Source organism: Perca fluviatilis, chromosome 17 (assembly GCF_010015445.1).
Source record: "Perca fluviatilis chromosome 17, GENO_Pfluv_1.0, whole genome shotgun sequence".
NCBI lineage: Eukaryota > Metazoa > Chordata > Actinopteri > Perciformes > Percidae > Perca > Perca fluviatilis.
Window position 1 is genome coordinate 4,253,041 of NC_053128.1, and position 16,723 is coordinate 4,269,763.

Genomic DNA, 16,723 nt, shown 5'->3' on the forward strand with positions numbered 1-16,723 from the left:
GTAAATTTCAAAAAGAAAAAATACTGACATTAGCATTGTTGTCAGAAAAGATAGTATTTCAGTTTAACATGTTTCCTTAATATCTGATGAGGCATTGGTGTCATTTTTGGAAATATTACATATTGGACCTTTAAGTACATAATTCCATATGTGTTCATTCATAGTTTTGATACCTTCAGTGATAATCTACAATGTAAATAGTCATGAAAATAAAAAGGAAACGCATTGAATGAGAAGGTGTGTCCAAACTTTTGGCCTGTACTGTATGTCAATGTTGTGTTACCGCTTCATCTGCTACTCCAAAAAAGAAAAAGTGACCAAAAAAGAATAAAAAATCAATAAATGGAGCTATAAAGGCTTACCTTTACTGTACTGTGCAATGTATTTTGTATGAAAAAGATACATCACAGAGGCTGCTATTGAATGTGAGTGGCTCTGTTTCCTGTTATGTGCATCTGACAGACAGCCACAGCTGCCCCGGACCAAAATATCACAGGAGGAACCAACCCAAACAAGGGGACGACACCCATGAACTACCTCTACCTCTACCACGTCCCCCAGCCCCTCTCATTTCCCACTGCTCACCCCCTTTCTCGCTTTAGGGAGGTGGTACAACCCCTAGAGGGGGCGAATTTATTTTTGGCTGCTGCAGGGCTCGGTCTACGTAGAGAGGGGGAAAGTGCTCCTGACAATTTCAAGAGAACCCTCCACTCCCTGTCGCTTGTTTAGTCCCTGATCCCTCGGCCAGTCCCACCCTCAGCAGCTTTCTTCCTCCTCTGTGTTTTGTTTAGCCAGTGCAATGACTGTAGGTAACATGGAGAGTGCTGAGCTGTTTGATGCTGGGAAGAAAGGTCGAGGCCTAAGGGCCACCAAAGAGCTCACTGCTGGGGAAGTGGTCTTCGCCGAGCCCAGTTTCTCTGCTGTGGTCTTCGACAGGTACGGGGCTCCCAGTTGTTGTAGTTTTTAGACTGGTTGGACAGGTAGGAGGACTGATCTTTTCTCACTGAGCATGGCTTTGCAGATCTAGCTTACACACTGCAGGTGCGTTGTGGACAGTAGGTCAGGCTTCTCTGGGCTGTGACCTCATTTCTAGATGCCCATATTCTCATGACATCAGCATTGAGAAAGCTGACAAGGTGTCATGTGAGCTTGAGCATGACATACTTTTGGATTCAGTTTTCAAGAGCAAGGTGGCTCTATCGCAAAAGGATTATGACTCCTTGCAAGCTTTCAAATTTGTTTCTTAAATAAAAAATTAGGAGATTCCAGTGACCTCAGAGGGTTAAAAATCTCTGCAGTAGTGGAATAGAGAAATTACTTTTTCTTCTGTATACATGCAGTAGATTAATGTAGTATTGAGTCTGTATGTGCTTTGAGACATTGATCTTACCTCTATTGTTTATACATTACTCATATGCTACACTTACAGCTCTTTTTGTGTAGTTTGAGTCTGGTGACAGTTAGCAGACCCGAGAGGTCTGGGTGGTTCATAATGTCAGTGCAGATCAGAAATATATTTTGGTCCCGAAACCATGCAGCGCATTATAAGCCAATTGTAGTATTTTAAAACTAAAAGGAGAGCGCAGACCTCCGCCAAAGGCCATGCCGTGTATCGCAGTGTTAATAAAAGTAACAAATATTTTTTTGTATCCGCCCCGTGATTCGGATCCGCTCCAAAATTGGATATGTTCTTCCTTGGCCCAAGCTACACCCTTTCACCAAGTCTGGCTAGTATTCTTAAAGTAATCCTGACAAACAAACCGAACTGAAAGCATAACCTCCTTGCCGGAGGTAATACATTTGAAGTCAGTGTAAAGATCTGACAAACTGGACTGATGTGGTCCCTCTTTGTCTCTGTGAGGACCCTAGCAGCAGTATTCTGAATAAACTATCTGTTAAATTTACATTCATATCAGCTATCTGAGTGAGTTTTTAAAGAGGCCACATTAAAGTCTTAAAGGTGCAGTAAGTGATCCCGCGCTAAGATTGTTGATATTTGAACTCAACTGCTAAACAAATACACATTCAGAAGCTAGCTCTTAACACTTTGTATCTTGCTTGTTTAAGAAGTACTCAAACAGAGTGTGAGAGGTCCCTGTGAAGATTTGGACCAAATAAAACTAAAGTGATTGAAGAGGCAAAGGAGGGTTAGTGCTGGATGACAGAGCTGTTCCCCTGCTTTCTGTCTTTATACTGTACTAAGCTAAGCTAACTGGCTCCGGGCTCTAGCTCCATATTTCCTGCACAGACATGAGATTGGTATCATCTTCTCATTTGCCATATTGCTCAATCATTCCTTTAACTTGCACTTACTTGGTATAGGACCATAGCCCATTGTCTGCATAATTTAATATTTTGTTAAAAAATATATATGCACTTTGTCCTTGAATGTGTTGTGCCTCCCGGAAGGTTTGTATTGTTTGAGTGTTTAACCTCTGTTTGCCTTTTATTTAGTAGTTTACTAGTTTATTTAGTTACTTACTTACTTAATTAATTATGCTAACCGTTATCTTAGATGTGAAATTATGTTAAGCAGTAGTAGCAGGCAGTGTCGTAGTAGTTGATTTTTTCATGAATGAGAAGAGAATGTCTAATAATTAGGGGCTGTAAATCAATTTAAATATTTAATTTCCATTAATCACATGATTGTCCATAGTTAATTTGGGATTTATCGCACATTAAGTTTTTATTGCTCCTATCAACATGGGAGCGGACAAATATGCTTGCTTTATGCAAATGTTTGTTAATATTGCAACAATCTAAAACACAATGACAAATACTGTATAATATGGCCTTCTCAAGCCCATCAAGCCACAACAGATGGACATATTGACCTCTGCGTTAATCATGCATCAAAAAACTTAGTGGCATTCAAAGGTATTTGCGTTAACTCCTTAGCGTTCACATTGACAGCCCTACTAATAATTAACTATTATAACTTACTATTGTTAGTTAGATGTTCCAACATGTTTTTCTCATGAATAACTTCTCACCTGGTCTTCTGTCTTATGGGCTTTCGCGTCTTCAACAGATTAATTTCTTTTTTAAACCTGGAGCATCAAGTAACATTCAACATTTAATCAAGTAGAGTAATGCAGCTGCAGCCTTTGCATTCTGCAACAGACACAGTGTACACAGTGTTCTGCACCTTTCTTGTAAAAGGTTGGTGGGTAATAAAGTGACAGTGAGTGCAGTCTTGTCTGTCTATTTGCTGGAATGCCAGACAAAGATCTGGTAGCATAGTGTTTGAGCCATATAAGAGCTAGTAGCTGCAGGATGTTTACTCACTGAGGGTGTCCAACACAGTAGGCATGCACTGAGCCGATCTGCATAATGTAAGACAGTAAGACAGGTATGTGTCTGTGTGTTGTGCGTGCGTGCGTGCTGCTGATACGGCTTGCTGCGTTCCAACAATCATCCAAAGCATTACCAAGTCTGTTCACTGTCCCTTTGGACTATGTGCAAACTGTTTACACACACAGATACTCTAAGAACAGTGTGTTCACTTCACACGCATTTCTGTGTGTCTATAACATCCAAATAGGTAAAAGACTGAGGATAGAAAAGTTCTGTGTAATCATGCTTGCTAATCTGGATTTACTTTTCTTAACGTTTTTGAAAAAATACTATATACTATATAAACAGACTGATAATATTTTATTTAAGATATGTATGTACAGTGTATGTGTATATTTCTTATTTACGCATACTGTACTATAAAGTATATAGACTATTCAATTCAATTGAATTACTATTTATTTATAGTATCAAATCATAACAAGAGTTATCTCGAGACACTTTACAGATAGAGTAGGTCTAGACCACACTCTATAAATTCCAAAACCCAAACAATTACAGTAATTCCCTCAAGAGCAAGCATTAGCAGTGGCTATTGCGACAGTGGCGAGGAAAAACTCCCTTTTAGGAAGAAACCTCAGCAGACCCAGACTCTTGGTAGGCGGTGTCTGACGGGCCGGTTGGGGGTGTGATAGTATATTATATGCATATGAATGAATGAGTGAATACCCATTTTATTTTCGTGTCATGCACTATGCCCAAGACACCACAAATGCATTGAAGTCAGAACCAGTTTTCAAACAATATTTTTTTTTTATCAAAAAAAGAAGCAACTTAAACAACATTCATAATCAAATCTTGAGACTCTCATTCTCTACAAAATATATAGATACTTTATTTATCCCAAAGGAAAAAGATTAATAAATCACTGACAAACAAAACATTTGCTATATAGTGCAAAATAGAGTAAGTACTAACTACATATTCTTTACTAGGCTTTTGAGACAAAGATAGCAAATAGCAAACACATCGAAATTGAACTACCATTCCGTTGATTATCTGTGAACCAGAAAATGTAAGGGTTTAGTTGAGCCATGGTTTTAGCAGCTATATGCACTATTTTTTCAAGGTATTTGGTAATAGAATGCCTAAAATTCCGTACATCATTTGGGGAAAACACAATAATTGCCAAGGAAAAGAATCATCCTGTTGAGACTACATCCTGTTTTGTATGTAATTATTCTCCAACTGTATTCATTTTGAAACCAGAACACAACACATGATGAGGACTTTCACTCCTGCCACCTACAAAGAGGCAAACATTATAACATTGGAATTTGGCATAAACAGCATTACTAATCTTGAAACCTATTTTCGTTTTACCATGCTGACTTCACAGAATGAATGCCGATATTTCCTCCGTAATAAAACTTTTGCTCTATTGATTTGCCGGTTCAGTCAAAAAGACTGAGGGGAAATGACACAAAGTTGAAGAGTTTTTAAAAACCTCAAAGATTTGGGGCTTTTGAGAAAACAATCGGGGCTGGAGCCCTAGAAGCCCCTGCATGTCATGGAAAAATAGCTCTCTGTGAAGAGAAAACGCTGGATAAACAACAGAGAATGATGATCTGTTTAGAGCGGTCAAAAATTAGCACCATTTACCAGCCAAATGCTGGTAAAATATGCAAGTGGCTGGTAAATTTGCTTCACTCACCAGCCAAAAAACAATAGTAATCTATTAAGTGGCTGGTAAAATTCAAACATTCACTAGCCATTTGGCTGGTGGACAAAAGTACATTTTGGACCCTGGTTTAGAGCGAGCTGAACTAACTTACTTTAGGTCTTTTGCCTCTTCAATCACTTTAGTTTTTTTTTTTATCCAAATCTTCACAGGGACCTTTCACTCACTGCAAATCCTGAATGTCAATCAATCAACGATGTTTGAAGTTCAACTGTAATAGTTTCTCTGTTTTTTCTGTTTCCCTCTCAGTTTGGCCACTCAGGTGTGCCACAGCTGTTTCCGGCACCAGGCCAATCTGCACCGCTGTGCCCAGTGTAAGTTTGCCCATTACTGCGACCGCACCTGCCAGACTGCATGCTGGGATGAACACAAGCAGGAATGTGGAGCCATTAAGAAGATCAGCAAGGTCCCCAGCGAGAATGTTCGGTAAGGAAAACTGAGTCTATCCTGCGTGGACCTAAAGAATCTGCAGGAGTATCGAAGCAAATAAGAGACATAAGTATTTGATTTTTAACAGCCACTGAATAGTTAATATTGAAATATTTTACTTTGAAAACCATGTATTTGCCTCTCCGGGAACCATTACCTTATCATGGTGGAGAGGTTTATGTGTCCCTATGAACCTGAGGGCTGTGTTGTCTAGAGCCTGGTGCTCCTGGTAGGGTCTCCCATGGCAAAGTGGTCTCAGGCCAGACAAAGAATGGTTCAAAAACCCTATGAATCAACGAGGTAGAGGTGGAGTTACCCTGCCCGGAGGAAGCCTTGGGTCCCCGTTTGGAGCCAGGCCCAGATGGAGTTCTTGTCAGCGAGCTCCTGGTCGCCGGATTTGCCATGGAGCCTGGCCGGGCTCAGCCTGAAGAAGCAACGTGGCACCCCTTCTCCATCCCACGAGCCCACCACCTGCGGGAGGAACCGCTGGGGTCGGGTGCGCTGCTACACGGGTGGCAGTGAAGGTCAGGGGCCTCGATGGACCAGACCTGTGCGGCAGAGGCTGGCTCTGGGAACGTGGAACGTCACCTTTCTGTATGGGAAGGAGCCAGAACTTGTGCGGGAGGTGGAGCGCTACCAATTAGATCTGGTGGGGCTTACCTGTGGCACAGTCTCGGTTCTGGAACCGTACTCCTGGATAGGGGTTGGACTCTTTTCTTCTCAGGAGATGCCCAGGGATACTCATAAGTCCCCGGTTGAGCGCCGCTACGTGGGAGTTTACACTGATGGACGATAGGGTCGCCTCCCTACAGCTGCAAGTTGTGGGGTTGGAAAAACTCTGACTGTTGTTTGTGCATATGCACCAAACAAAAGCTTGGAGTATTCAGCCTTCTTGGAGACCCTGAATAGAGTCCTGCATGGGGCTCCAGTAGGGGACTCCAAAGTTCTGCGTGATTGGGAGGCATGGCCTCCCTGATCTTGACCCAAGCGGCCGTTCGTTGTTAGACTTCTGGGCTAGTCATGGATTGTCTGTAACGAACACCATGTACGAACATAGGGATGCTCATAACTGTACCTGGTACCAGAGCCCCATAGGCCGAAGGTCGATGATCGATTTTGTAATCGTATCATCTGATCTGAGGCCGCATGTTTTGGACACTCAGTAGCGTTTTTTGGCACGGGTGAAGCGTTTCATGACACATGGGGGGCAGCACGAGCACTTCACAAATCCTTGAAGAAGTTTTCTACTGTATTATCTATCGTTTCACCGTGTGGGGAATTGGCAAATTGGTGCCCCTGCTTGCTGAGAAGGTACCGTGCAAACTGCAGCTCCGCTAATACTGAGCACCCACGAAGCTGATTGCGGTTATGTGTCAGTTAAACTTTTCATCTCCAATCCTATACTGAGTTGTAAGAGCCTACTTTACGGCTTTATGATCAAGTTGATAGGAGTGTGTGTTCGTGTCGGCTGTCTGAAATGCAAAAATTTTTTTGACTACTTCTTTTTTAAAGGGTGTGTGCCTGTGAGCACAAATGGAGGAAAACATAAATCGGCGCATATGTTGCTTGGTCTCCCAAATGGAAAAGTCCGGACAAGGGGGAGGGGACGGGGGATGATAAGGATCTATCGGAGATCTACCCCAACTTTTGGACTGCTCAAGCAGAGAGGAGCTTTTCAAAACTAAAGTTGATCAAGTCATACCTGAGGTCAACCATTGGCTCACTGGCCTTTCCGTCAGTGACAATCATTCAATAGGGGAGCAGATTTCATACGATGACATCAGTGATGATTTTGCCTCAAGGAAGGCCAGAAAGGTCAGGTTTTAGTTTTAGTTTGTGTTTTCTGTTCTTAGTGCTATAGTGTAACAATTAGATTCTCTTTAGTGTGTTTTCACATTTGTGCGATGAAGGATTTGTGCTATTTAGAATATTTATTCGATATTTTATTTGCATATTATTCTTAATATTTTATATTACTGTTGCTCTCTGCTCTTTTTTTATTTTTTTATATATCTGATTGTATTTTTTACATATATATATAACAACATAAGTGAAAGAGAAAATTATATTTCTCAATTGCACAAATCCTTCATTAGAACATTTGAAAAACACACTTAAGAGAATCCAGTTATTTAACTATTGCAATTACAACAGGAAACGCTTTTGAAGTTGCACAATCTCCACCGCCGACATTTTCAAAACACAATTCTGCACAAAATATGACAGTATAAGTTATCAGAACTTAAAATAAATATACACTATAATATAGTAATTCACCAAAATTCTGCAATTGTGTTTTTTTTTTTTTTTTTTTTTGAAGGGGGTCTCGCCCAGTCTCAGTGTAGAACCGCTACTGTGGACACTCGAGTGAAGAAAGGGGCGGAGCTGTCCACCGATCACCATCTGAGTTGGGTCAGGGGGTGGGGGGAGGGGGAGACTCTGAACTGGGAACATCTGGAGGAGGCCCCTGTGCGACAGACTTTCAACGCACACCTCCGTCAGAGCTTTTCGTGCATCCCTGTGGAGGTTGGGGGCATTGAACCTGTTCCAAGATTCCATTGCTGAAGCTGCGTCAGGGAGCTGTGGTCTCAGGGACTTAGGCGCCTCAAGGGGCGGTAACCCTGGAACACCGTGGTGGACACCGGTGGTCAGGGAAGCCGTCCGACTGAAGGAGTCTTTCCGGGATATGTTATCCCAGAGGAGGCAGTACCCTGCAACTGCCTCAATCAGATCTATTATTAGAGGATGTACACAGATGTTGATTGACAACAAGGAATTGTGCTTGTGTATATATAATAATAATAATAATAATAATAATAATAATAATAATGATAATATCTGGCTAATATCTGAATGTGACAGTGATGTCTCTATCCCCTGCCCAGTCTGGCTGCCCGTGTGCTGTGGCGTATACACAAGGACACAGGCATTGTGTCAGACAGCCAGCTGATCTCAGTGGACCAGCTGCAGGACCACGTGGCTGACCTATCTGAAGAAGACCTCAAGCAGCTCAAGACTGACGTGCACACCTTCCTGGAATACTGGTCTTGTGGAAGACAGCAGCACTCGGCCGACTACATCTCACACATCTTTGGCATTGTAAGAACAAATGTCTCATTATGCGTTATTATACACCAGTGCTTCATGAGTATGGAAATTATTTGTTGTAAATTCACCTCTTTGCAATTAAAATATGAAATTTCTTGATTTGCAATTTCAAAAGCAGAATTGGAAGTAAAATATTTCAATATTAAATATTTTGTGGCTTCTAATACTTATGTCTCTTATTTGCTTCCAGACATGAGACAGATAAACTGAAAGTTGTATCCCAGACATACAGTATACACATAACAAACAGTCACTCTCTGGTGAATATATTACTGCAAGGGAAGAAATCATAGAACCTGAAGCTCCCGTCTTGCATAACAAGCTGATCTCAACTCTGAGAAAGTGCACTAGGAAAGACAGCTTCAGAAATAAACCTAGGTACTTTGTTTCTCCTATACCCCCACCTTCCCTCCCACACTTCCCTCTCTATTTGTCCCTGTAGATCAAATGTAATGGATTCACACTGAGTGACCAGAGAGGCCTGCAGGCTGTTGGAGTGGGACTTTTCCCCAACCTTTGTCTGGTCAACCATGACTGTTGGCCCAACTGCACCGTCATCCTCAACCATGGCAAGTAGGTATCCAAGCTACCGCTCCTGTAAAATCACAATGAGAGATCTCTGTGTAATTATCTTATAGATAAGTAATTAAAGCTATATTGCCTATTTTTTTGTAATGAAAGGCCGTTACATTCAAGCCATTGCCAAATAAGCTTTGCAAAACTCTCTGTATTTCCCAGTATGGCAATGTTTACAAAATGGGCCAGCGACAATCGTGAGCAGCAGCTAGAGTGACTGCTGAGAAAGGACAACAGCAGCATTCAGCTTTGGAGACATACAAATTACAAGATATTAACTCTTCTGAAGAGTCCATCATGTTTTTTTTAATCCTCCATGTCCTCCTTGATTTGACGGGATAAACGCAAGTGCATGGAGGAGGTGGGTGGGGGGGTGCTACGTGATCCCCGAAGGCTTGTATTATGTGGATGATGATTGTTGTCATTACTTAGAATTCCTCATGGGGGCGACAGAAACTATGCACTATAGCTTTAAGTATACAACTTTATTTAGGAAAATGAATTATGAGCACAACATTAAGTACAATAACAAAACTAGATTGTGTGTAACATAATGAATTGTTGATGCTTTATTTGAAACAAAAGACCAGTGTAATTCATATAACTGCTTAAATTAATTGACGCTTTGCTTCTTTTTTGCAGCCAGGCAGCGGTGAGCTCCGCTCTCCACTCTAAGAGGAGGTACGTATTACAGCTGATCAGCCCTCAACCTTTGTCACATGATGTGCACAATTTTTGATTTATGCTCTGATTAATACATGTAAACAAATAATGCTTTGCTTTAATGAGAGTTTACATTTAGTTTTAGCATCTAGCACCTAGCCTTGTCCAATGTGCTCCAGGCTCTGAAGATTTTAAATGCCTTTGTGACTTTTTCTCTCCCCTGACCCACCGGAACAGACCCCTTTCTGTGTTCCAGGACCTCCTGCTTTACAAATGAATCTCTGAATACAACACATGAAATGTAACAAACTTCACACAATAATATAAAAAACAATTCCCCAGTCTAAAATATGTCTTTTTTTTCTCCCCAACCATCTGGCGACGCCAAGAAATTATCTCACGACCCCCTTGGGGGTCCCGACCCCCAGGTTGAGAACCACTGTCATTAATTTAACTAACATGCATAATGATGCCTGATAATATGCATTGTCGATGATAAATAAACAAATAAAGGGAAGTAATGCATTGAGAAATGCACGATTCGGCATAATGTAGTGTAAAATTAAAGGAACAGTTTGACATTTTGGGAAATACACTTCAGTCAGATGAGAAGGGTGATATCACTCTTGTGTCGGTAAGCTAAATATGAAGCTAGAGTCAGCAGATGGTTAGCCTAGCTTAGCATAAAGGCAGGAAGCAGGAGGAAATGGCTAGCTTGGCTCTGTCTGTGTTTTGTATGTGGCTTCAACTGGTACTGGTTTTATCATCACTGACACAATATTGGGATTGGGATTGGGATTCCAGTGCAGAGGTTTTAACATAAAACATGCATTATCAGATCCAGAAAAAAAAGCCCCTGTCCTGTCCCCCTCTGTCCCAGGATCGAGCTGCGAGCTTTGGGGAAAATCTCCGAGGGGGAGGAGCTGACCGTCAGCTACGTGGACTTCCTCAACCTGTCTGCCGACCGCCAGAGGAAGCTGAAGGAGCGTTTCCACTTTGAGTGCTCCTGCGAACACTGCAGCCAGCACATCAAGGACGACCTGATGATGGCTGCTGCGGACAGCGAGGGGAACAAAGTTGGGTTTGCATATGATACTAGTCACACAAAATACAGAATCCTTTTTTTTTTTTTTCTTTTGTGATTATGAGAATATTAGTATATTGAATATATGTTAGCTGTTTTGTCGTTGTGTCTCCCTCTCAGCCCTCTGCTGATCAGGTGAAAGAGGTGACTGCCTTCAGTAAAGACTGTCTGGAGAAGATTGAGAGGTCCCGTATTGAGAAGGATTACCACCAGGTACACAACACTGCTTTCAGCTTTTCTCCATTTCTTTCTCTCGAATTTTCTTTCACGAAAATGAAAGTAGAAAATGTGAACAATTTCTTGTGGGGGTGTTGGGTTGTGCTCCATGATGCATTTTGGTCTTGTGACAAGCTGCTGAACTCCAGCAGTAAATCTTACAGAGCAACAACAGAGCAAAAGTGCAAGAAATACACCAGTGCTTTTTTTGCACTTCGCACTTTGATTATTACAGTTACTAGTTGAGATGTCGTATTGTCTGTACAGTCATATGTGTCCTTCTTTTATGTCCTAAGATGCTTCGTTGATGTTGTGTTGATGATGTTCATTTTAGAGTATTTTGTTTGTGTTGTGAAGCAACAGATTGTAACACTATGCCCAAGACAAATTTCCCTTCGGGGACAATAAAGTGTATTTTATACTATTCTATTCTATTAACTCTCCTGTTGTCCTCGGGTAAAATTTGACCCATTTTCAAAAAGTTTCAATATCAGAAATTTGGATTTCTCTCAACCAAACTGTCAAAAAAGTAAAATGGATGGTTCCATACAACACTCTTCACAAGTAAAATAAATGTTCAGTTCATTACTTTCATTGAATTTGGGTGTTTTATTCAATTTGATAGCATTTGAAGAAGAAAATTGATTAAAGAACGTAAAAAAAGACATCATAAGAAGTGATAAAGAACATCGGGAAAAGTGACAAAAACTTCGAAAAAAGTAACAAAAACTCAAGAAAAAAAAGCTAAAAGTTTCTGTTAGAGAAATTTTGATTTACATACTTTCTCTATTGTTATTATTAAACTGTTTGCATAGAATAATATTATACTGAATACTCTAAACAAGATAACATGGAGCCATTGCGTGTCCTTGTCTAAGCACGGTGTGTTCCTGAGGCCATACATGCCCCCCAGAACAGATAGGCGTCATTGACTCTGACCAGACGACATCTCTGTATCATGATTTATTGCATTTACAGTTAATATTATAAAAAGCAGCTGTAGAGAGCTTTTCGTTAGGTCATTGTCTGTACTATTCTGTAGTGCGGAGACTGCCTCCTTGTTGGGTTCGCAAGTAAAATGAACTTTGACTACTTGACTAGTGGTCCTGTCTATCATTTGATAATGAAATTACAGTTTCTTACGGTTTTAATTTTAAATTTTGACCCAGAAAAACAAAAAGTTGCATGGTTGACGAGAAGACAACCCAAGGGTTCAAGCTCTAGTGCGTAGTTTCTGTCTCCCCCGTGAGGAATTCTAAGTAATGACAACAAAACTGTCAGCACATCCACATGATACAAGTCTTCAGTGATCGCGCACCACCCCCACCCCTCCTCCACGCAGCTGCTAGTAGCCAAGGAGGACACGGAGGATTAAAAAAACATGATGGAGTCTTCATGTTCCTGCGCGGGAAAGTCTTCTGATCATAGCCATACTGAGACATACAGAGAGAGTCTTAATTAGCTTTGTAGCAACTCATTTGGCAATGGCTTGAATGTAACGGATGTTTATTAATATCAAAAAGTTACGCGCTAAAGCTTTAATATGCTTCACCTTTTTCTTGTCTTTCCCCTGCATGTGTTCTGTCTGTCCTCTCTCAGGTGATGAAGTTGTGCTGTGAGTGTCTGGAGAAGCAGGGGAACATCTTGGCTGACACAAACCTGTATAAGCTGCGTGTGCTCAGCGTTGCCAGTGAAGTGCTGTCATACCTGCAGTCCTTCCCTGAGGCTGCCAAGTACGCCCGCAGGATGGTGGAGGGATACACGTGAGTGCTTTGCTCTGGAGGGATACAGTCACTCCCCACAATAATGATTACACTGAGACAAGATCAGTATGAAATTATTGTTAAGAACTATGTAAAAACTCCCCAGGTTCCATATATATTTACATAGAAACTCCCTATGCAATGAAATGAAAACTTTAGAACCTTTACAGTTGGGTAGGAGAAACCTCTATGAAGTCACTCCCTAATACTTAAAAAATTGTTAAATTGGTCTTAAAAATATCAGTCTCGCTTTGCCAGACCTTCATCCACAGCGCTGCGGAGGAGGGTCTGGCTAGTCCACACACAGCATTCCCGGATGGGAGAAACACATGCTCTTGTTTATTGGCATGTCTTTAAACCAATCACAATCGTCTTGGGCAGCGCTATGCGCTGGATGGAGCAACCGCGCCTCTGCAAAATGGAAGGAACTTGTTTTGGTGGAACGTGTGTACGTTCAAAAGTAGTTCTAGTCGTGCAACAGAAAACTCAGATTGGACAGATAGTCTAGCTAGCTGTCTGGATTTACCCTGCAGAGATCTGAGGAGCAGTTAACCATAGTCCTCAGAAATCCACCGTAGTTTAGAACGCCAACACAAAGAAAGTGGAAGATAACGGACATCCGAAAACGGATATCCGAAAAGCGTTTCTTTTACTTTCATGACTATTTATTTACATTGTAGATTCTCACTGAAGGCATCAGAACTATGAATGAACACATATGGAATTATATACTTAACAAAAAAGTGTGAAATAACTGAAAACATGTCTTATATTTTAGATTCCTCAAAGTAGCCACCTTTTGCTTTTTTGATAGCGCTGCAAACCCTTGGTGTTCTCTCAATGAGCTTCATGAGGTAGTCACCTGAAATGGTTTTCACTTCATAGGTTTGCCTTGTCAGGGTTAATTAGTGGATTTTTTTGCAAAAACCATCAAGCGCTACAACGAAACTGGCTCACATGAGGACCACCCCAGGAAAGGAAGACCAAGAGTCACCTCTGCTGCTGAGGATAAGTTCATCCGAGTCACCAGCCTCAGAAATCGCAAGTTAACAGCAGCTCAGATTAGAGACCAGATTAATGCCACACAGAGATCTAGCAGCAGACACATCTCTAGAACAACTGTTAAGAGGAGACTGCGCTAATCAGGCCTTCATGGTCAAGTAGCTGCTAGGAAACCACTGCTAAGGAGAGGCAACAAGCAGAAGAGATTTGTTTGGGCCAAGAAACACAAGGAATGGACATGAGACCAGTGGAAATCTGTGCTTTGGTCTGATGAGTCCAAATTTGAGATCTTTGGTTCCAACCGCCGTGTCTTTGTGCGATGCAGAAAAGGTGAACGGATGGATTCTACATGCCCGGTTCCCACCGTGAAGCATGGAGGAGGAGGTGTGATGGTGTGGGGGTGCTTTGCTGGTGACACTGTTGGGGATTTATTCAAAATTGAAGGCATACTGAACCAGCATGGCTACCATAGCATCCTGCAGCGACATGCCATCCCATCCAGTTTGCGTTTAGTTGGACCATCATTTATTTTTCAACAGGACAATGACCCCAAACACACCTCCAGGCTGTGTAAGGGCTATTTGACCAAGAAGGAGAGTGATGGAGTGCTGCGCCAGATTACCTGGCTTCCACCGTTACTGGACCTGAACCCAATCAAGATGGTTTGGGGTGAGCTGGACCGCAGAGTGAAGGCAAAAGGGCCAACAAGTGCTAAGCATCTCTGGGAACTCCTTCAAGACTGTTGGAAAACCATTTCAGGTGACTACCTCTTGAAGCTCATCAAGAGAATGCCAAGAGTGTGCAAAGCAGTAATCAGAGCAAAGGGTGGCTACTTTGAAGAATCTAAAATATAAGACATGTTTTCAGTTATTTCACACTTTTTTGTTAAGTACATAATTCCATATGTGTTCATTCATAGTTTTGATGCCTTCAGTGAGAAACTACAATGTAAATAGTCATGAAAATAAAGGAAACGCATTGAATGAGAAGGTGTGTCTAAACTTTTGGCCTGTACTGTATATTCAGTTTTGGTTTGGGTCTCTTCATGGGATGTGTTCCTGCAGAAAGCTGTACCACCCCAGCAATGCCCAGTTGGGCATGGCTATTATGCGGGCAGGCGTCATCCACTGGCATGCAGGGCAGATAGAGGTGGGTCACAGCATGATCTGCAAGGCCTACGCCATCCTCCTGATCACCCATGGACCCAACCACGCCATCACCAGAGACCTGGAGGTACACCGTGCAGTAGTTTACTGACTCGATATCCTTACTTTTTATGTATTGGGCTGTGGCTTTAGTGTAATAACTACATATTGAAAATATAGTTTCTACAAACTAAAAAGATGTTGAATATTTAACCCTTGTGTTGTCTTCCCGTCCACCATGCAGATTTTTGTTTTTCTGGGTCAAAATTTTAAATGAAAACCTTTTTTGCTTTCCCCAGTGTTTTTGTAACTTTTTTCTTTCGATGTTTTTTGTCACTTTTCCCGATGTTCTTTGTGTTTTTTTTGTTGTTTTTTTTACCACGTATCTCAAGCTTTTTCAGAATTTTTTGTCATTTTTTCAATGTCTTTGTCGATTTTTTCTGCACTTTTTGACGTTTTTTCCAACTTTTTTGTCACTTTTTTCAACGTTCTTTTATCAATTTTCTTCTTCAAATGCTATGAAATTGAATAAAACACCCAAATTCAATGAAAGTAGAAGACTGATCATTTATTTTACTTGTGAATTGCGTTGTACGGAACCATCCACGTTATTTTTTTTTGAACAATTTAGTTGAAAGAAACCTAAATTTCTGATATAGAAACTTTAAAAAATGGGTCAAATGTGACCCGAGGACAACAGGAGGGTTAAGCATTATAGAACTTTGTCAGTACACTACTCCCAGTAATCTTACTTTGTTTTATGCCTTCAGTCTATGCGCGTGCAGACTGAGATGGAGCTGAAGATGTTCAAGCAGAATGAGTGTGAGTACCACACCATGAGGGATGCTGCTCTGAAGAACCAGCCCATGATCAGCAGCTCCTAAGCTGATGAAAAGATCTCCCCCCCCCCCCTCCCCAGTCCCTGTGCTGAGTCTCTGAATCACCAGTATGTCTGATGATAGACTGTTCTGTTCAAATCAACATGTGCATATGTAACACAACACATGTAGAGTCTCTACAATAAAAATCGAGATACAGTATGTGTTGTGATCTCTTACACACAAGCAATAAGCACTCCTCCCATTAGTCCATTCACCCAAGCATTCTTTGTTAAAGGTGCTGGAGGTAGGATTGTGAAGATCCAGTACTTAGCCAAAAAATTTGAACATCAACAACTTCTTAGTCCCTCCCCCCTTTCTGCTAAAGCCCAAAATGGTCTCCTAAGCCCCTCCCCCCACAATGGAGAATGAATGCGTGTGCATGAGCAGTGATTGACACGCAGTTAGACACCCCCCCCCCAGCCATGATTGGTGCATCTGAACAGGGAGCGGTGGATTTTTGCAAATCACACTACAGGCTGTAGGTGGTGCCAGAGGAGCTGGATTATTTTTTTTAAATTGCCTGCTTCATGTAGTTCTACTGGAACATAGGGTCAGTTTTAGCAAATATGACAGAAAGTTAGTTTTATAAGTCTTACCTACTGCACCTTTAAGTAACTACTCAATTTTAGTGTCTCTAAATTTTATTTCGCAACATATATTCAAATTTCACACAAAACACTTAATTTGAAGCACGTAGAGTAGTAACGTTACAGTAACACAATTAACATACAACATGGGAAGACATTTAAAAACTAGATGAAAAAAGTAAGGATAAGCTGTATTCATTATGATAATGATGATCGAGAACATTAGTGCTT

General features: G+C 41.3%; 1 protein-coding gene across 1 annotated transcript; it reads left to right on the plus strand.

Annotated features, from left to right (window-relative positions):
• Nucleotides 1-663: 663 nt before the first annotated feature.
• Nucleotides 664-16,064, plus strand: LOC120544913 (histone-lysine N-methyltransferase Smyd1-like). Its single transcript, XM_039778786.1, has 10 exons — nucleotides 664-936; nucleotides 5,288-5,464; nucleotides 8,353-8,566; nucleotides 9,018-9,148; nucleotides 9,794-9,832; nucleotides 10,695-10,890; nucleotides 11,019-11,111; nucleotides 12,714-12,877; nucleotides 14,944-15,112; nucleotides 15,795-16,064. Exons 1-10 carry the CDS (start codon nucleotides 800-802, stop codon nucleotides 15,906-15,908), a joined length of 1,434 nt encoding a protein of 477 aa, XP_039634720.1. The 5' UTR covers nucleotides 664-799; the 3' UTR covers nucleotides 15,909-16,064.
• Nucleotides 16,065-16,723: the final 659 nt, after the last annotated feature.